Source organism: Neoarius graeffei, chromosome 21 (assembly GCF_027579695.1).
Source record: "Neoarius graeffei isolate fNeoGra1 chromosome 21, fNeoGra1.pri, whole genome shotgun sequence".
Classification (NCBI taxonomy): Eukaryota; Metazoa; Chordata; class Actinopteri; order Siluriformes; family Ariidae; genus Neoarius; species Neoarius graeffei.
The window spans coordinates 26,878,559-26,899,823 of NC_083589.1; the positions used below are offsets into that span (position 1 = coordinate 26,878,559).

General features: G+C 41.8%; 2 protein-coding genes across 3 annotated transcripts in view; one reads left to right on the forward strand and one right to left on the reverse strand.

Moving 5' to 3' along the window:
• The window catches only part of osgep (O-sialoglycoprotein endopeptidase), a 52,029-nt gene extending 43,920 nt beyond the window's left edge, over nt 1-8,109 (forward strand). For both annotated transcript variants that reach the window (XM_060902906.1, XM_060902907.1), the window contains 5 exons: nt 3,396-3,461; nt 3,560-3,650; nt 3,735-3,810; nt 3,908-4,006; nt 8,014-8,109. In XM_060902906.1, the coding sequence (XP_060758889.1) occupies nt 3,396-3,461; nt 3,560-3,650; nt 3,735-3,810; nt 3,908-4,006; nt 8,014-8,053 (372 nt within the window). In that variant the 3' untranslated portion in view covers nt 8,054-8,109. The remainder of the gene's footprint in view (nt 1-3,395; nt 3,462-3,559; nt 3,651-3,734; nt 3,811-3,907; nt 4,007-8,013) is intronic.
• A 1,363-nt stretch (nt 8,110-9,472) lies between these two features.
• Nucleotides 9,473-20,544, reverse strand: si:ch211-214j24.10 (uncharacterized protein LOC558894 homolog). The gene is made up of 4 exons (XM_060902910.1): nt 20,407-20,544; nt 13,644-14,381; nt 13,443-13,475; nt 9,473-10,911 (listed from the first exon to the last, which is right to left on the reverse strand). Exons 1-4 carry the CDS (start codon nt 20,420-20,422, stop codon nt 10,874-10,876), a joined length of 825 nt encoding a protein of 274 aa, XP_060758893.1. The 5' UTR covers nt 20,423-20,544; the 3' UTR covers nt 9,473-10,873.
• Nucleotides 20,545-21,265: the final 721 nt, after the last annotated feature.

Here is a 21,265-nt window from a genome sequence, read left to right on the forward strand (position 1 = left end):
TTGGTGAGAAACAGAGTGAACAGATCGAGATCCTGCATTTGTTTTTTCACGACACTCTGCATATAGAGAGATTGATATGAAAGTCATTGAAGTTCTGGAGGTGAAATAATGGATAGATCAGGTTTTATGAGATGTCATTTCCTCTCCTAGTACTAACATGTTAATCGTTTTTCAGTAGAACTGTCAATATATATTAAGTATATTCCCACGCCTATTCAGTGTCTTACATAATTAATTGGTGAATTTGGAATACTGCTGTATCTGGCACCTAAAAATGCATGAGCGTGGCGATATAAACATCAGTGTGATTGTACAGATCATGGGGCGATTTTATTTAGGAAATGTTATGGCCCATTTGATAAATCAACATGCCGATATTATTGGCCAATATCGATTGTGAATTGCTGATAAATCGGTATCAGTGTTTATAACGGCCAATAAACAACATTTTAAAAACAAAAGCCAGAGACAGACAATGGATCTTTGAGCCATGTTGTGAGAGTTGTCATTGCATAGGTCGTCCACCAGAGGGCACTCACACTTCCACTGTTGGCAACACGCCTGTTTGGAACATCACAAATCACAACAATCAGCTGACCCAAGCAGAGCCGAGCAGAGTAGCAATGGCATGTTAAACAGATGAAGGCGTTCAGCTATTTAAAAAAGCCAGTTTCAGTTTTTCGTACAAAAAAAATAAATAAATAAAAGTTTTTCATACGCATAAATTAATGGAATTGTACAAATCATATATTTTTTTCTTTTCACGTAAATTCTTTTGTACAGCTTCTATATAAACAAAATATTCTACAGTGTTTTATAATTAGGCATATCAGGTGAACATTCAGATTCAATCCAAATTGCTTGAAACGGCTCTCACTGAATGCAGAACAACAAACGTTTTACAGAATTAAAATGTTTATCTGTTCTTAAGCGATTACAAATCAACGATAAAACGGCTTAATATTTAGAAACGGCCATAATATTCTCTATGAGGATCACATGGTCCAAAATGGGCCTCATTAATGAATGAGATCAATTTTTTTTCTTAATAACTTTTTATTTTTCAAGATATTTACACGGAAATTGGCAGACACATAGATGGTTGTATACTGAATCCCAAGTTCAAAAAATTAGTACAAACCAATTATGCAAATTAGCATTTAATTAGAATTAATTATGCTAATTGGGGCAGCACGGTGGTGTAGTGGTTAGCGCTGTCGCCTCACAGCAAGAAGGTCCTGGGTTCGAGCCCCGGGGCCGGCGAGGGCCTTTCTGTGTGGAGTTTGCATGTTCTCCCCGTGTCCGTGTGGGTTTCCTCCGGGTGCTCCGGTTTCCCCCACAGTCCAAAGACATGCAGGTTAGGTTAACTGGTGACTCTAAATTGACCGTAGGTGTGAATGTGAGTGTGAATGGTTGTCTGTGTCTATGTGTCAGCCCTGTGATGACCTGGCGACTTGTCCAGGGTGTACCCCGCCTTTCGCCCGTAGTCAGCTGGGATAGGCTCCAGCTTGCCTGCGACCCTGTAGAAGGATAAAGCGGCTAGAGATAATGAGATGAGATGAGATGCTAATTAGGTTAAACCGTTAAATCGGTACACTCAATAAAAAAACTTATAAAAGGTTATTTCTAATCTCCTCTTTGTGCTCTGTAGGCCTTTGTATTTCTAAGTAGGGCCTACTACTGTAGTGTTGATATGAAATAATATAAATGATTATTTTGATTAATATTCACAGCTTTCAAGACGAACCTCGAAAAAACTATCTGATCCACATCCAGTAAACAATTCACATTAATTGAATTGAAATTGGCACTCACGTTTCTGACTTCTGGTTTTTAAAAATATCATTCCGACCACTAAGATGTCAGTATTTTTCATCAAAGCAACTCCAGTTGTACTCTAAAATAGTTATTTATTTACAGGAATCAGTTTGATTTGAAAAAACAAGTAGGTAAAGCTCTGAAAACTCACTTCAAAGCCTCTCGTGAATCACAACATCAAAACTAGCTGATGGAAAATTTTGCTGAATCCTTCATCAGAAGCAGTGAGAGTGAGAGAACATCCCTATGAAAGTTATGATTGATATTCACGCGTAATCCAGTCGGAAACCAATCAGAAGAGAGAGAGAGTCTGAGTGCTTTCCCATGACTCAAAAAGAAAAGCACCGGCAGTTTCCCGACGTCCCGTGAGCAGAGAGTGAACTCTGTTGTGCCAACTTCAACCTGCCGTTACTCCCAAAGTACTGAACAGATCTTAACCAGATACATTTCTTTGGAAAGCAGAAATTATAAGCTTTTTAATGATCGTATTCACGATAGAAAATATTCAAGAGTGAAGGGAAACTTAGATGAGGGTCTGCATGCACAATTTACGCACCACAGCCAGCGAGCGTCTGATACGCCTACTATATTAACATTGCACATATGCTAAAAATTGATCAAAATTTCAAGACCTTCTTTTTTTTTTCTTCAAGTGCCCAAAACCCCTGAAGCCAGTATCTCACTGGGCTGCGACAGCTTGCGACAAATTGCGAACGTCATTCACGAGAGTGTTTCAAAAGTGTCTTGAAACATTCGCGGGGCTTCTCAAGTTCCTCGCATGAGTTGCAAAGTGTCGCTCCTTCGTCGCTGAAATTTTGAACACGTTCAAAAAACTTGTGCGACAAAATTTCTCTCAAAATAGCCGCAAATGCATCGCTGGTGTCGCAAAGCCATTGCGAACCCTTCTCAAGTCAGTTTCCGTGAGGCTTCCTCTGCTTCCCTGCCTGCCGAGGGAAAGTCGGGCTGCGACAGCCTGCGACTAGTTGGAGACACGACAATTGCGGTAAAATATGCAAATATCAATTCAGTGTGATTCCAAGTGAAAATTGTCGCTAATTCGCTTATTTTATCGCAATTGCTGTGTCTCCAACTAGTCGCGGGCTGTCGCAGCCCAGTAAGACCAACCCTTATTGGTTGATCCCGAGTAAATGTCTTCACTGCCCATGGCCTCTGTGTATATTATTTTTTTTTAATGAAAGTATTTACCTGATGACCGTGAGTCGGCCTAGTGGTTAGCGTGTCCGCCTCTCGACCGTGAGATCTACTCGCAATTGGGTCATACCAAAGACCATCATAAAAATGGTACCTACTACCATCTGGTAAGGCACGCTGCAATACAGATGCAAGTAGGGAAGTCAAACTCTCGTGGTTACCAGAGGACCCGCCCCCCACTGTAACCCTAGCTGTATAGGCGAGAGGCCGAGGGCTATCAAAACGGAGATCGGCGCCGCACCCATACACCTTCAAGAGTTGGTTAGTACTGGGACAGGAGACTGCCTGGGAAGACCAGATCCTGGCATGCGAGGGACTTTGACTTGACTTGATTTACCTGATACTGATTTTCCATTCAAATCTAGGAGATGGCACACAAGATGTTGAGTTCTAAGCAGTGCACAGCAGAGGACCTGTGCTTTTCCCTTCAGGCAAGGACTGAACTCGTGTCTCTTCCTGACATAAACATGCAACATTGAAATCTTTCTGGATGCATTTATTTGACGTATCGGAACTCTCTGATCTGCAGGAGACACTCTTCTCTATGCTGGTGGAGATCACAGAACGCGCCATGGCTCACTGTGACTCCCAGGAGGTCCTGATCGTAGGAGGAGTAGGCTGTGAGTGGCCCGTTTTCACGTTTCAGTGATGATGCCATGTGTTCGTATGCTCTTATTGATTGAGTTGCCGTGTGCTTCGACTAGGTAACCTCCGTCTGCAGGAGATGATGGGCGTTATGTGTGAGGAGAGAGGAGCTCGGCTCTTCGCCACAGACGAGAGGTGAGAGTTTACATTTTGTAACGTGTGTGTATGGGTCTCAAATGCCAAAGTCACGCTACTTTAGCACTAAGGCTTAAATCCTTGACTTGGTTGTAAGGTTCTGCATTGACAACGGCGCAATGATCGCACAAGCAGGCTGGGAAATGTTCCGCGTGGGTCAGGTCACAGAGCTGTCCGATTCCTGGATCACACAAAGGTATGAGTTGTTGGTTTATATTCTACGTTCACTGAGTAGACACGAGAGGCGAAGGTGAATAAGATTATCTGGACTTAATTTCAACTCCAGACAGGGTTCCCACAGCTCTTAAAAATCGGCAGAATTAAAGTCATAAATTTCAGTTTTTTATTCATTACAGTGCAATATATATATATATATTTTAGATTTTTTTTTCTTTAGTGCAATATACACTCGCTGGCCACTTCATTAGGAACACCTGCTGTTTGATGCAGTTCTCTAATCAGCCGATCCCTCGACAGCAGCACGATGCATCAAATCATGCAGATACAAATCAAAAGCTTCGGTTCATGTTCACAATGTTCAAACATGAGAACGGGGAAAAATTGTGATCTCTGTGACTGTGGCATGGGTATTGGTTTGAGCCAGATGGACTGGTTTGAGTATTTCAGAAACAACTGAGCTCCTGGGGTTTTCTCACACACACACACACACACACAGTCTCTAGAGTTTACACAGAATGGTGCGAAAAACAAAAAAACACTGAGTTGAGTGAGTGACAGTTCTGTGGGTGAAAACAAACGCCTTGTTGATAAGAGAGGTCAGAGGAAAATGGCCAGGGGTGAGTTTCCCAAAAGCATCGTAGGACAAAGATCATTGTTAAATGGCAGAGCGAGCATCACAATCAACACGCACTCTCTCTTAGTTAAGATGCTCTTAGCGTTAAGAGGCTTTTTAACCTTGCGAAACCCAGCCCCAGATTGGTTTGAGCTTTTTTGCCAGGAAGGATATAGTAACTCATAGCAACTCTTTACAACCGTGGTGAGCAGAAAAGCATCTCAGCATGCAATGGCAGAACAACGCATTGGGTTCCACTCCTGCAGCCAAGAACAGGAGTCTTAGAATCAAGAACAAGTTCCTATTAAAGTGGCTGGTGAGGGTATATTTACAACCCCGATTCCAAAAAAGTTAGGACAAAGTACAAATTGTAAATAAAAACGGAATGCAATGATGTAGAAGTTTCAAAATTCCATATTTTATTCAGAATAGAACATAGATGACATATCAAATGTTTAAACTGAGAAAATGTATCATTTAAAGAAAAAAATTAGGTGATTTTAAATTTCATGACAACAACACATCTCAAAAAAGTTGGGACAAGGCCATGTTTCCCACTGTGAGACATCCCCTTTTCTCTTTACAACAGTCTGTAAACGTCTGGGGACTGAGGAGACAAGTTGCTCAAGTTTAGGGATAGGAATGTTAACCCATTCTTGTCTAATGTAGGATTCTAGTTGCTCAACTGTCTTAGGTCTTTTTTGTCGTATCTTCCGTTTTATGATGCGCCAAATGTTTTCGAAGGGTGAAAGATCTGGACTGCAGGCTGGCCAGTTCAGTACCCGGACCCTTCTTCTACGCAGCCATGATGCTGTAATTGATGCAGTATGTGGTTTGGCATTGTCATGTTGGAAAATGCAAGGTCTTCCCTGAAAGAGACGTCGTCTGGATGGGAGCATATGCTGCTCTAGAACCTGGATATACCTTTCAGCATTGATGGTGTCTTTCCAGATGTGTAAGCTGCCCATGCCACACACTCTAATGCAACCCCATACCATCAGAGATGCAGGCTTCTGAACTGAGCGCTGATAACAACTTGGGTCGTCCTTCTCCTCTTTAGTCCGAATGACACGGCGTCCCTGATTTCCATAAAGAACTTCAAATTTTGATTCGTCTGACCACAGAACAGTTTTCCACTTTGCCACAGTCCATTTTAAATGAGCCTTGGCCCAGAGAAGACGTCTGCGCTTCTGGATCGTGTTTAGATACGGCTTCTTCTTTGAACTATAGAGTTTTAGCTGGCAACGGCGGATGGCACGGTGAATTGTGTTCACAGATAATGTTCTCTGGAAATATTCCTGAGCCCATTTTGTGATTTCCAATACAGAAGCATGCCTGTATGTGATGCAGTGCCGTCTAAGGGCCCGAAGATCACGGGCACCCAGTATGGTTTTCCGGCCTTGACCCTTACGCACAGAGATTCTTCCAGATTCTCTGAATCTTTTGATGATATTATGCACTGTAGATGATATGTTCAAACTCTTTGCAATTTTACACTGTCGAACTCCTTTCTGATATTGCTCCACTATTTGTCGGCGCAGAATTAGGGGGATTGGTGATCCTCTTCCCATCTTTACTTCTGAGAGCCGCTGCCACTCCAAGATGCTCTTTTTATACCCAGTCATGTTAATGACCTATTGCCAATTGACCTAATGAGTTGCAATTTGGTCCTCCAGCTGTTCCTTTTTTGTACCTTTAACTTTTCCAGCCTCTTATTGCCCCTGTCCCAACTTTTTTGAGATGTGTTGCTGTCATGAAATTTCAAATGAGCCAATATTTAGCATGAAATTTCAAAATGTCTCACTTTCGACATTTGATATGTTGTCTATGTTCTATTGTGAATACAATATCAGCTTTTGAGATTTGTAAATTATTGCATTTCGTTTTTATTTACAATTTGTACTTTGTCCCAACTTTTTTGGAATCGGGGTTGTATATATATTCTGTATATTGCGTATGTTCTGCAGCACACTATCACATTTTTTTTATTCTACTTATTACATTGTTTTACTCCCTTCCTCTCTCCCTCCCAAACAAACAAACAAAAAGTCTTCACGGCTTACGGCGCATCGCAATAAGAATTTCACTGTGAGAGAGAGACAAATTTGAATTCAAAATTGTCTTAAATTTGTTGTAAGGTATTAAATTTGCAGATTCATTTAAGGCTGATGGGAGGAAAAAAATTGTCACACACAGCAGCCTACCATAAAACATCTATACTTGTTTAACTTTGTTAGACAATGAGATACTCCACCTTTAATAGAAGTTTTACATTGTGTTTACATCTGATAGCGTTGACGCTCCGTCGCGTCTTCCATCGATAGCAAGTCATCGCCAGGTGTGGTAAGATGGGACGTTGCAAACCGAACAAGAAATGGTTGGAGGTGGCAGGAGACTGAGGCGAGGTGCTGTCTGCGTGAAAGATCTTTACTTTAGGGACCATAGGGGTGAAAGCCATCGAATCCCACTGGTTAATGTCCGTGGCACTGTGCTAACGGTTGTTGTGTGACTAGTTTGCCAAAAAAACCTGAATCTTAAAAGGTCTCAGAAGGCATTAAAGGAACAGTCCACCGTATTTCCATAATGAAATATGCTCTTATCTCAATTGAGACGAGCTGCTCCGTACCTATCCGAGCTTTGCGCGACCTCCCAGTCAGTCAGACGCGCTGTCACTCCTGTTAGCAATGTAGCTAGGCTCAGCATGGCCAACGGTATTTTTTGGGGCTGTAGTTAGATGCGACCAAACTCTTCCGCGTTTTTCCTGTTTACATAGGTTTATATGACCAGTGATATGAAACAAGTTCAGTTACACAAATTGAAACGTAGCGATTTTCTATGCTATGGAAAGTCCACACTATAATGACAGGCGTACTAACACCTTCTGCGCACTTCGGCAGAGCATTGATACGGAGCTCAGATATCAATGCGCTGCCGAAGCGCGCAGAAGGTGTTAGTACGCCTGTCATTATAGTGTGGACTTTCCATAGCATAGAAAATCGCTACGTTTCAATTTGTGTAACTGAACTTGTTTCATATCACTGGTCATATAAACCTATGTAAACAGGAAAAACGCGGAAGAGTTTGGTCGCATCTAACTACAGCCCCAAAAAATACCGTTGGCCATACTGAGCCTAGCTACATTGCTAACAGGAGTGACAGCGCCTGACCGACTGGGAGGTCGCGCAAAGCTCAGATAGGTACGGAGCAGCTCGTCTCAATTCAGATAAGAGCATATTTCATTATGGAAATACGGTGGACTGTTCCTTTAAAGCTTACTTTCTCAGGGTTCTTGCACCATTTTAAGATTAAGCGTACTCGAAGTCATAGATCATTCTAAAATCTAACCCTTTAGGTACCGAGTTACTCTGAATTGTTCAGTAAAAGTGTATCGTGTTGTTTTTTCTCATCAGGTACAGGACAGATGAAGTAGAAGTTACCTGGAGAGATTGAGCCATAGACTTGTTTGGCTTCAGAGAGCAATTTGTCAAATAAACAAGATATGGATATTTTGATGTGGATGATGTGCTTTTTTTTCACCTCTCGAACATGATGTGTTCCTGAAATATGACCTGACTGCTGTTAAATAACTGATAGCAAATCTCTGTCCATCTTTTTCGTTGTTGTGTTTTAGCACTTCTGTAGTTTAAAAGGGGGAAGCTACAGCCAAAGGGTTAGAGAAACCGCTTTGGGACCAGAAGGTTGTTGGTTCAAGTGCCCTTGAGCAAGGTGCCTAACACCCAACTGCTCTAGCAAGAGAAAAACCGATGACCTGATTCAGTTCAGGCAAATACGGAAGCCGAGAGAGGCCCTTCATATAATCCTTTTTTTAAATTCACCTTATTATCCCGAGATAACGACAATTAATTCAGGATCTCGAGAAAACAAAATTATTTCATGATCTCCGCTGGATCACTGTATCTCCGTCGGTAGAGACAAAGCCGGGCCAGTCTTCAGCGGAGGTGCCGCGGACTAATTTTGAAATTATCCCTTATTAAAAGACTTGATGCAATCTCTCCCTGTGTCAACCCCTGATCAAAATATTGCCTTATTAGGTGATCGATTATTCCAGACATTCTAATGACCAAAGTTGCGTCTATACAGAATGAGAAATAGCCCCAAAGTCGGCATATCACAAGTCTCTTGGCGCACCTGAATGAACCATTTCTCAGCTGTTTACTCGAGATCACAGAATAACGGTTTTGTTTTTTCGAGATCTCGAATTAGTTGTGGTGTTTTCTCGAGATCCTGAATTAATTGTCGTTATCTCGGGATAACAAGGTGAATTAAAAAAAAAAAAAAAAAGGATTATATGAAGGGCCTCTCTCGGCTTCCGTAGGCAAAAACCCAGCCGTAACCTTTTTTTTCTAAAAAAAAAAAAAGCGGCTAAAACATTTCAAACACTGATAGAATAAGCACCCCCCCAATCAATCTGGTACAAATCTGTGAAAGTTAGCTATAGAATGAGTGGGTTTTGAAGACAAAATGGCTGGTTATTTAGCTTAAGGGTCATAAAAGTATCCTAAAACAATTTTTTTTTTTTTTTTAAATAGTGATCTCAGTGTGACTGACTTCTTTCTTGGGATTTTCACATGACACTAGAGTTTGTACAGAATGGTGTGAAAATCCATTGAGTAGCAGTTCCGTGGTGGAAACAGCAAAAGAGAAGGAGATTGATCAGACTGTGTCCAGCTTACAAGCCAGATAGGGTTACTGAAATAATCACTCTTTACAACCGTGGTGAGCAGAAAGGCATCTCCAAAAAAAAAAAAAAAAAAATACCCCAAACCACAAGGCTCAGCAGGACTGCAGAGTTTTCTCCTTGAAAACATGTTGGTAGAAAGAAGGCATTGATGGACATGGAGACAACACTGATGTGTAGTTCCTGAGTTTATTTTCTTCCCTAATAAGAAGTCAGCAACAAATAACCAAAAACAAAACAATTTTCGAGCTATGGTTTGATCAGATCCTTGATCAGAAACTTTAGACCTTTAGGGAAACCTTGTTGCTTTGAAGATTGTTACTGAACAATTTTTGGATTTAGTATCTAAACAGATACATCTGAGAACATCTCACATATCTACATAAAACAAAGCCAACAGTCTTCTGCCTGGCGTCATACTTTAGCATAACATCACAACGCAATTTAACCCATGATTATTGACTGTATGTGTAGAAATGGAAAGTGACACTGGAGAAGCTGAGCTGCAAAAAGCTAAGACAAGCCTAGACACCAAGGTTCTAGCATTTTTTAAAATGCTGTTTTACATCCAGTAGTTTTAAGAACACACACATTCGAGATTACAGAACACGTCACGTCTACATTATTAAAACGTTTCAAAATTTATTTTTTGCTGAAAGTAACCGCCTGCTTAAAATGCCAACTTCACCAACATACTCAAAAAAACTCTAAAATTGAATTTACTGTAAACAATTTTAAAAGTTTTAGTAAACACTAAAGGTTCAAAACCAAAGGTAGCAAGATAACCTGAGTTTTATCCCCCTTTTTTCGGTAAGTACATTTCTCTGCATGTAGTAATAACAATTTAAAAAAAAAAAAAAAAGACAATGGTTTTATACTTTGCTTTTATTCTGCAACACTTCACTTAAATCTCTTCCAGTGCCCCTTTAAAAAGATCTCTATTGTACATTTTACATTCAAGTTAGGGTGGAAATATTTTTAAAAACAGCACTAAGAACGGAAATTGGAGCACTGATGCTGACAAAGTGTGCCAGCTGTGCCCATGTAAATGCCACCCACGTAAGATACACACGATAGGTAAGGGACGCAAACGCGAAAAGTTCTAAAATTATGGACAGATGGAGGTCTTCGCTGCGAGTACAGGAACACTTTATAATTGGGGGAGGGGTGTTAAGGAACAAAAAACGAGAACAGTGGGGCAGAAACGGCTACAATCAAGTAAAGTTCTGCCCCTTTGAATAAAACTGCCAGATCAAGATATTCTGTAAAAAGTAAACCGTGTTCTCCACCATGATAAAATAAAGAAGAAAAAGGATGTGTGGAAAGGTCTCTCCACACTACAAGGTTTAAGGCATCCATGCATCAGAGACGTTTCTTTCACCACGCGGGGAGGGAAGCTGGGGTGGAGGAGTGCACAGAGTGAAGTGGGGTGGGGGGTGGGGTGGACGTGCGTGCGTGCGCAATTGTAAATGTGCTAGTGTGTGTATGAAGGTGTGTGTGTGTGTGTGTGTGTGTGTGCATGGAGTACGAGTGTGTGAGGGTGAATTAGCCGGCGTGCGCCGTGCAAGCTGCTATGACGAGTCCGTGTACCAGACGACCTTCACGGGATCTGAAAAGACAAAAAAAAAAAAAAAAAAACCACACCTCATTTACAGGGTTCCAAAAGAAAGGGGGAGGGGGGGGGAGCCACACTAGATATACAATGCTAATAGACAGGGGGAGGGGAAAGAGGAGGGGGGAGTGGCTTCATTACACCAAAAGCTGTGATGGAGACCTGTAGTTTTCTAAAACACCGCAGGAGAGGACTGAGGGCCTCTGCATGCTCTTGCGACAAGGCTTTCGCAGATAGCTTTTCGCAGACAGTTGTAATTTATCGTTGAGCGGGGAGTAATAGGCGTGCGCAATGTTATTCACCGCCACAACGCAAGGGGGCGCGAAGTCGCTAGGAGTAGTTGGTGGGTGTGGTTAGTGGAGTGTTTATCTTCCCTCCGGTTACTTATAATGACTAGAACTGGAGTCGTATAGATGTACGTACTTCCTCACTTCCTCGATCAACCGCTCTTCGTGCTGCTCCATCTTTGCTCATGTTTTTAAAAATGGCGGTCGTGAAAACAAAACAAACCGGGAAAGTAGGGAAGCGGAAGTGCGTGTACAGCAGATGTAGAGTGGACCAATCAGAGCCCTCTTGTCTGCGAGGCTTCTGCGGTGATCAATTTTTGGGAGGTGCGCACAGAGTGTCTGCGAAGGGGGGGGGGGCTACGCAGACACCATCTGCAAAGACTGCGTTGTCAGCATAAATTGGCCTTAAAGGCGTTCTTTCCATCTGTACGACAGCGATGTTACAGAAATCCGCGGTACGTAAATAAAACTGGTTTGTTCAGAGATCTCTACAATCGCCGGCGATTGTTTTCTCCGCCTACACAGACCGTCGGCGCCAGCGGCTCGATCCCACGAGCAAAAAAAAGTTGCCTTTCAACGTTTGAGCGATTTATACATCATCTCCGCTGCCCATAACTTGCTGCAAATCCAATTATTAAACCGCAAAGTTGTCTTCAATTCGGGTCCAACACTATTCGTTGACAGATTCTGGTGCTCCGACTGACTCAGCGCGTGTAGTTATGTTACAGAGCCAGGCAGCGTACTAACTGAGAAAGCCAAGCACGCACACATCTGGAAGGAAATTTCACGTTTTTCAAGTATTTTACAGGGAAACGGTGAGTAATTTATTAGCTGAGAAGCCACAAAGCATATACATCATGGATGCAAACGGCGCGCCTTTTGGCGGATGCCGCCTTTTTCACGGCTGTCTGGGGCTGGACTTGTGTGAATCGCGCAAATCCGATGAGTTTTTTTTGGGCGTTGGAGTGTCTGATTATAATTTCATCAAAGTAAATTCTGTATTAAAATTACTAAATAAGCAAGCGCCGTTACAGTCCATGAAACATGGGAAGTATGAGAAGAAAACAGTAAATCAGAAAGCTGCGCACGTAAAGCCAATTGGCTGCGCGCCATTATCTGCTGCTGGCTGCACGCGCAAGGATTTCCATCAGTCCGACGCAAGTCACGTAATTGGCTTTACGTGCGCAGCTTTCCGATTTACTGTTTTCGTCTCATACTTATACTTCCTATGTTTCACGGACTGTAACGGCATTTGCTTATTTAGTAATTTTAATACAGAATTTATTTTGATGAAATTATAATCAGACACTCCAACGCCCCCCCCCCCAAAAAAAACACAACTCATCGGATCTGTGCGATTCACACAAGTCCCCCAGACAGCCGTGAAAAAGGCGGCATCCGCCAAAAGGCGCGCCGTTTGCATCCATGATACATTTCAAAATTTTCTGGTGGAGGATGCCCGCAGACGCCCCTAGCATTTGGTGTACCACGGCAGCCTCACCGCTGCAAATTACTGAACCGCTTACTACTTCAGATTTTCTGGAGAGCCTTGCTTTTGCACCGAGCTCTTTTATGACACCCGGTTTACAGATAAAGCTTGGGTGGAGGTTTAAATTAAAAAGTTAAATATACACACACACGTTTTAATGCATTAAAAAACCCTAGTTAGCCCCACCCACTTCTCCCATCTCAAGAGCTCATACACATGTTCGCGTTCTGTTACAGAAAACAGAGAACACGCAGAGTTCGTTAACGCGAAACGAAAACCGTCGTTACATGTTTGACTTGGCAATCATTAGACTAGTATATATTTATTTTTATACATCGGTTAACTATAACTAGAGTCGGATTCTAACAGGCTTTTTCACAGCTGCTGCTTAAAAAAAAAAATAATAGTGTGTCTAACTCCCCGACTCTCCTCAAACCTAAAATGGAGGAAATGCTGGTTGTTTGTCAGCTCTGGGCGAATAAATTAGGAAGCAGGGACGGGGGAGGGGAGTAATCAATATTGCACAAGCCTACAAGGCACGTCACATTCACAGATTGTTATCTATCCATCATGCAACACAACACTTCGTAAAAAAACAGTCAGAAGTGTTATTTTGGCCCCTCGTGATATAGAAACGGTGCAAAGTAGGAAAGATGACGGAGGGGAGTTAGAGTTATTACATGACTGGGGCCTTCACTTCCTGTCTCATGCTACAAGTTTGTATTTTAAAGAGCAGATGTGAAATTCCTCACCTTCTTTTTGTTTCATGAAGACTGCACTCCATTCTAAAGAGAAAGGAAATAAAAAGTACACAGTATGGTGAGGATCTTTAAAACGTTAAGCTCAGGCCACAGAATCAACCTGGTGAAAATAAACACTGTCAAAGTGAAGATGAACAGGATTGAGAGAGAGAGAGAGAGAGAGAGAGAGAGAGAGAGATCACAAAAACACACCTTGCGTATGATACTGCACGGCTTCCACTAGATGGCGACAGGTGAGCAGCAGCTGTGCAGAATCCTCAGGCTCCTTTGAGCCCTGGCTCGGCAAAGCCACCGAGTTTTCAGAGACCATTTCTCCAGCGACGTGATGAACAGTCACACGCGGACTCGGCTCTGTAACCTCTTCGGCGACTGAAGCGGAGTTCTCCATCGCCGGGCTGTCGGTGATGAAGCTGAGTCCCCACTGATTCTGCAGGAGAGCCCCGATGCCAGGTGGCTCTTCAGCCACGCCCACGGAGTGTCCACCTGCCTTCACCTTGGAGGCGTAACTGACTGCCGGCTGCAGCTTGGCAGGGCTGTCCTTGACCGGGAAAGCGGGCGGGGGTCTGAGCGACGACAGCGTTTCTCCCATCCACCTCTCCTTCTGCGCCTGAGAGGATTTGTGGAGTTTCTGAGTGGCTCCCTCACGCCGAGGGCCTCTGCCCCTGTTCTGGGCCCTGTGCTCCCTGGTCAAGGATTGTGTGTGAGCAGTTCCATGTGAAGATCCTTCATGATCAGGGCTGTTTGACGTCTGATGGGGAGAAAGCGTGTCCACTCTGGCAGTGCAGCCTCCTCCACCTCCGCCACAGCTCCCAGAACCGGGGGAGAGCCGCCGGTTCCGGATGTGTGGCTCAGCTTGGGGAGGAGACACGAGCACGGCAGGATCACACAGCGTGTCTGACTCGCACACGGCGTTGTTCGACTCCCAGGTACCTGTTAAAGAAACACACATTTCAGTTCTTCCTCACACGTTTAGTTTTAGAGCATCTTAGAAAGGGAATCGAGAACGATTGGAACTGTAGTTCCAAAAGTTTTTGTACAATGATGGCCTGTTGTTTTTCCTGACACTTTGCGAAAAACTTTCATCATGACATCAAATTCTGTGTCTGATGTCAAACTTGCAACAAGCAGCAGTCGTAATGCAGGGCTTGAAGTGGCAACATATTCAATTCTAACTAGGTATAGAGGGCTACCGCATGACGTCACCGCACCGCGAGATTTTGTTAGGTGCCATATTGGAAGACCAAGTACATGCACTCACAATATAAAACAAAGTACGAGTGAGAGTAAAGTGACACGATGGCTGATAATTCTGGTTATGCGAGTACATTACCAGCTGCAGAAAGGGCACGGTATGTGGAGAAACTGGCTGTGATTGATGGGTTTGACCCATATGATAAGACTCGCGGCAAGGGAGAATGGAAACATAAGGAGGACCGGACACCAATTCTGCCATCTGTTTGCTACCCAGACATTGTAAACTATTTGTTGTTTACACCCAGTGCCTACACTGCTGATGACTTGAAAGCCTACAAAGGGCTACAGGCTTACAATTATGTTGTTAGTGGCTTGGTTCGTGATATTACAGCTGTTAAGAATAACCTACACATAGTTATGGCCAAGGTAATCTTGTTGATATTTATCTTTTAATAATATATCTTTTCAGTTGAAAAATTAATACTTTTTTTTTTTTTACTATTAAGGTATCCATAATTTAGGTTAATTTATCCAAATTATACATATGTATTTATTAGGGCTGTAACGATATGCGTATCGAAATCGAAATCGCGATACGCAGAGCCACGATCCGTATCGCGATACAAGGCGGCAGAATCGCGGTACACCCTTTCAAACTTCTCAGCCCAAAAACAGAGGCGCTTCCAAACTTCAATTTATGAATACTTTACTTTTTATTTAAATTACATTTTAAACTTGCTTAAATTACTTTTTTTTTTATATCTATTAGTAAGTCGTTTTTTCGCCGACCTGCGACAATCTTCTGCGAGTCACGCAACGTCCACACTCGCCACTGGCAGAGCATTCATTTCTTTTAAGCGGTCGCCATTCTGGTTGCGAGGCGGGGAGCGAATCTGTAAACAAGCAGCTCATTGGCTGGCTAGGTGTGCCACAAGCCAATCACAATCACTTGACCGGAAAGGCATGCAGTGTTGCCAGATTGGGCGGGTTTAGGTGCTTTTTGGCTGGTTTTGAACATATTTTGGGGTGGAAAACGTTAGCAATATCTGGCAACACTGAAGGCATGTCTGCTTGGGCGGAAGCCTTCTGTGGCAGTTACATTTTGACACGCGAGCAATGTTTCACCGTAAAAATTCCGTAATTTCCATCTGTTTTCCGCGATCACAGAAAATCATTGGCCCTATGAGAGTGAGACAGTGAGCGAGCCACCCCCCAAAAAAAAAAAAACTTAACAGATTTACACGATTTGGAAAAATGACTTTCAGAACCGAAAAAAAACAGAGCTTCCGGCTCAACAGTATTATTTTGAGAAATAAAACATCTTTGGATATACATTTGTTCATTTTGCATACATATTACTCATTCTCTGCAGTGGTCTGAATTATTTGTTATTAAATAGTTAATGTAAGTAAGTAAATGTTAATAAGTCAAACTTGCTACTTTTAAAAAAAAAAAAAAAAATCGTGGGTGTATCGAATAGTGGGTCAAAAATCGCGATACGAATCGAATCGTGAGTTGGGTGTATCGTTACAGCCCTAGTATTTATGATATATGCCTACACAACAACTATGCTTTATTTATATAATAGGAGGGAGAGCAAGCCCCAAACCATCCTAAATTATTATTATTATTATTAAAAATTGTAGAAGTCTGGGAGGCTTGCTCCTCATCCAGTTATCAACTTGGGGCCACTTTAGCATGTTTTAAATCTGAATTTCTTGCGTTTGCTTACCTCAAAGTGTCCGCAGATCATGCACAGACTTATCCATTATATCCACAGTTTTTTGCCAAGTCTCACACAGGTTTCTTTCAAGTCTACTGTTGGGCCAATAAATCATAAATAAAACAGCTCAGATTTGTTTGTTTAAGTCGTTTGCCACTCCACTTTATTCTCGTGGGCTCACATACCGCTGCCGTTATTTCCCCCTAATCACGAGTTTGTTGGTCTTCCAATATGGCGCAGGGTCTGTTTACTTCCGGTTTCAGGTGACGTCAGTGAAATCCCTCTATACATGTTTTCTAAAGAAGAATAATCGTTTTTAATCGGTCAATTTCATATTTGTTCCCCCCCAGTTGCATCTTTTTTTTTTTAAAGAAAAAGGTGCATCGTAATTTACTTGTTCAGACGTTATGAGGTACGTAGACAGTGTACACCATGTTCAGACTCAGAGATAATAAAGCAGCCATGTCGACACTGAAAACCTGATGCGTGTGGAGAAATTAAAAAAGTCTCTTAAAAAAAGTCATGGGACGGGCAGCAACAAAAGGTTACAACATGCTATAGCTGTATTAACCAATGAGGAAACACTGCTGCAGGTCCTTCCTGCCTGTCAGTCATTTTGCACGAAGGGCAGGCTATAAATGAAGAGGAAGTGAAGGAGTTATTGATATGGCTGAAGAGGAGCAATGGCAGAAAAAAAGCTGATCAAAACGACCACCAACCCTCACAGACCGAGTGTGATTTTCAGTCCGAACCAACAGCGCGTGTTACTGTTTATCTCTAGAAACTTTGCGGGTGCAACTTTTGATCCGATCCAGCAACTACGCTGCTTAACTACCCAAAGGCGGCCACTTGTTTTGTTTCGCACACATACTGGTGTTCTCATCTCTTTTCTTACAGTTGCACTTTGTGCACTCTTAATAGGCTTTAAAGTGCATATCACGGGTAAATTCAGGAGCAAGATCAATGTAATTCTCCTATTTTATATTAAACTTTGGTCAAATATCTGTAACATTCTGCATTCTCTGCTATTTTTTTCCCTTGTGCAATACCAGAAAAATTCAGTTGAAATCGAGCCATTTGAGGCGAATTGGTCCGCCTCTGAAAAAACTTGGCGTTTGGATTTCCCGGCAAACACTGATTTTCGTGACGTCGCGTGCGGGACGCCTCCCTCTGAATCCTACGTCAGCGCTGGTTTGTTTATGAGAAAACGACCTGGTGGTTTTCTGCAAATTTCTTCAACGTTATGGCGTAATTACTAAAATGGTTAACAGATGTATCGTAGGAGGGTGTAGCAACACCGATCTTGATGGGATTAATACTCATCGTTTCCCAAAAGACCGGACAATGAGCGAGAAATGGGAGCGCTTGGTCTACACAGGCTGTGCACTGAAACCGTGCAAAGCTCGCACAGCCTGCTGATTAGGGTGCATCAGTTGCCCTCACTTTCATAAAATCTGATGCATTTTTGTTTGGGTGTTCCTTTTCACCAACAATAACATCCTGTAAAATTTTTTGACCATATTCAAAAGTCTAATGGTGGCACCATGAGGTTCATTTTTTGCCAAAAAACGCTTATTTTATGTTTTCGCGTAAGGTTTGAATCACAATGTTGGACTCCATTTATTGATTCCTTGTGACCCTGAGATCATGTTAAGAACCTTTACAAGGGATTGAGAAGCATTAATGTGATTCATAATACATTTGTATTGTTTAAAAGTAGTTGAACAATGATTCAATGAACAGCTAAAACTCAAACTGTGCTTGATAATATATTTAGAATATGTACTAAAAATGTGGATCTAAGATATTTGGTATACTCTATAAGGTGCCATAACGTTTCATGAAAAGTGATCGAAATTAAGTCATAAAAGAGCAGCTTTTTCCATAACTTTGAGCTCCTGGTGCCACCATTAAACTTTTGAATTTTGTCAAAATATTTCACCCAGTGTGTTTTCTTACCAAAAGGAACATAAAAACAAAAATGCATCATGATCGGAGGAACTTTTCATTTTTAGGGGGCTACTGCTGGCGCTTCCGCGGGTGACGTCATAAATCTGGCTCCAGACTCCCTCGGGATTTTTCCAGACGCGTTTACGGAATCAATTTTGGAATAATTCAATATCATAGTCGCCACTGAAGTCCACTCGATCCTTGTTTACCGTCAATGGATCGGTCACTCATCAAACAGTCCGCCAGAATCCGAGTAGGAAATGGCCGCAACAGCCTCCGGGGGAATGGCTGAGCGTAGCTGTCAGTCAAACACAAGTTAGCCAATGGGAATGCATTCCTGGACAGCCCGCCCACACGTCAAGTTTGTGCCAAAACTGCAAGCAAAAAGTCAGGGAGCGCAAACGAGAAAGCTGGAATCGCAACCAAAATAAATTACGTCAAACAAAACTGAGAAAGACGCGGAACAAAAATAAAAGGTTTCTGAAGAGTAATAGACTGATATTTTGCACGATTACACGACTAATTTGTTTGCCAGTCTAAAAAAATTACCTTTTTTTTTGTATTTTGATTTGTCATTTTTGTTTGATATTTCCAAAGTACTGTATGAACATTTTGGCATAAAATTGATTCCATACGCATTTTTTTTCCTGCTGCAGAGAGATGGCCTTGTGCAAAATTACCCTTTTGAATGAGTGTGTAAAGGGACATACTTTCATATTAAAAAAAAAAAAAAGGAACTTGGTCCAGAATATGCACTTTAAATCTCCAATACACAACCTGTTATTGAACACAGCATTGAAGTGCATATATGTAGTTCAATGCTGTGTTCAATAACAAGTTGTGTCCAAGAGCGTTTACTATTTATATACAGTTAAATGCAGTGTTCAATAATAGGTCGTGTATAAAAGAGTTTACTCGTTATATGCACTTCAGTGTGTTCAGTAAAAAGGTTGTGTATTAGAGCGTTTACTCTTTCTATATGCAATTCAATGCTGCGTTCAAAGAGTCAACGCTCTTCTAGTACACAACCTGTTATTGAACACAGCATTGAAATGCATATAAAGAGTAAGCGTTCTTATACACAACCTGTTATATGTAATTCAATGCTGTGTTCAATAACAGGTTGTGTACAAGAACGTTTACTGTTTATATGCAGTGTTCAATAACAGGATGTGTATAGGAGTTTACTCGTTATATGCAAGTCAATGCTGCGTTCAAAGAGACAAACTGTTATTGAATACAGCATTGAGCTGCATATAAACGGTAAACGCTGCACTGATAGCTTTAATGACACGACGATAATCTTTACTTAATCCTGTTACCTCGAGGTCAACTGTAGTCTATCAATCAATCAATTAACTTCCTGTTCTCACGACACGAGTTAAAATGGCGCTTCCGGCTAGCCAAGTCGTTCATTCAATATTAATTTGAACTCATTCAACATCACGACACACAACCTGCTGTTCTAAGTAAATCCAGTCCTTTTGATACGTTCTCAATATTATTTTTATTGAAGTATACTTTCATTAGAAACCGAGTTTGCATTTTGAGGTAAAAGAAGAGTTTAAGAAACGACTTGTTTTACTGCATGTTGTATTAGGGCGCGGGAGTTCTGCGCATGCGCGTAGCTTCACCTAGAAATTTCCTAGTAGCCTTAAAGACGGTCGCATTAGCTGAAGAAAGTTCGCCCGACATTGTGTTGCCCGCCTTGTTTCTTTAGAAAATATAAGTTAAAACGAGATACTTAGGTTTTGTAACGTGGCGTGGTAGCGAATAAATGTTAATTTGCTTAATATTTACGACGGGTAACCAACTAGCTAGCTCGCTAGCACAGTAAGCAAAGTTCGAGTAACAGAAGCTTAGCCATCATGGCGGATATTAAATAAAACGAACTGAATAAATTAAGAGTAAACACAGTGTATCTACTCTCTATTACTCACACTCTTTCGTAAGAAAGTTTCGTAAGACTCGGCTCATGATTCCGGGTGTTGTTGAAATCGGAAAACTTTCCAACAATTCGGTGGTTTAATGTTTAGAAAAAGCCCTCTGCAGCAGGCCGCAGTGTGTGCGCTAAAATAAACGTCTCACCTGGTTTAATATGCATGTCGATGGATTAAATCTCCGGCTGATGAACTGCGTAAGAGGATTATTTGCAGTGTGTTGTTTGGCGTGGAGACTCACTCTGACCGGGTGGAAGCAGTTTAGAGCAACTTCCGCATTTGGAGGCGCGAAGAGGGGCGGGAAATGCCGCGTTCACGTGGTCAGGAGTCGCTCAAGTGTTCATGGCGAGGTTTCAGAAAGCCGGAGCTGCTGTTGCTGCTGGTTTACTGCGAGCTGAGGGGTTCCAAAAGGAAATAGTAGTGTTTGCAAAGCAAAAATAAATTAAAAATAAATACGAAGGTATTAAAGAAAGCTTTTCAAAGATATTTAATGCACAGAGAGAGGGAAGAAGAGATAGATAGATAGATAGATAGATAGATAGATAGATAGATAGATAGATAGATAGTGAAAGACAGAGGTTGTACAGAGTTTAGACACAAAGAAAGATGGAAAGTTGATTATAGAGATAGATAGATAGATAGATAGATAGATAGATAGATAGATAGATAGATAGATAGGAGTGAGTGAGTGAGTGAAAGACAGAGGTTGTGCAGAGTTTAGACAAAGAAAGATGGGAAGTTGATTATAGAGATAGATAGATAGATAGATAGATAGATAGATAGATAGATAGATAGATAGATAGATAGATAGATAGGAGTGAGTGAGTGAAAGACAGAGGTTGTGCAGAGTTTAGACACAAAGAAAGATGGGAAGTTGATAGATAGATAGATAGATAGATAGATAGATAGATAGATAGATAGATAGATAGATAGATAGGAGTGAAAGAGAGTGAGTGAAAGACAGAGGTTGTGCAGAGTTTAGACAGAAAGATGGGAAGTTGATAGAT

Bases quoted from the DNA above. Each gene is read 5' to 3' on its own strand.
- si:ch211-214j24.10 (XM_060902910.1), bottom strand. The intron at 13,476-13,643 runs GTGTGTTTTTGT...CTTTCTCTTTAG, and splicing joins CGTGCAGTATCATACGCAAG to AATGGAGTGCAGTCTTCATG. The intron at 10,912-13,442 runs GTGAGGAATTTC...TTGTCTTTTCAG, and splicing joins CTTCATGAAACAAAAAGAAG to ATCCCGTGAAGGTCGTCTGG.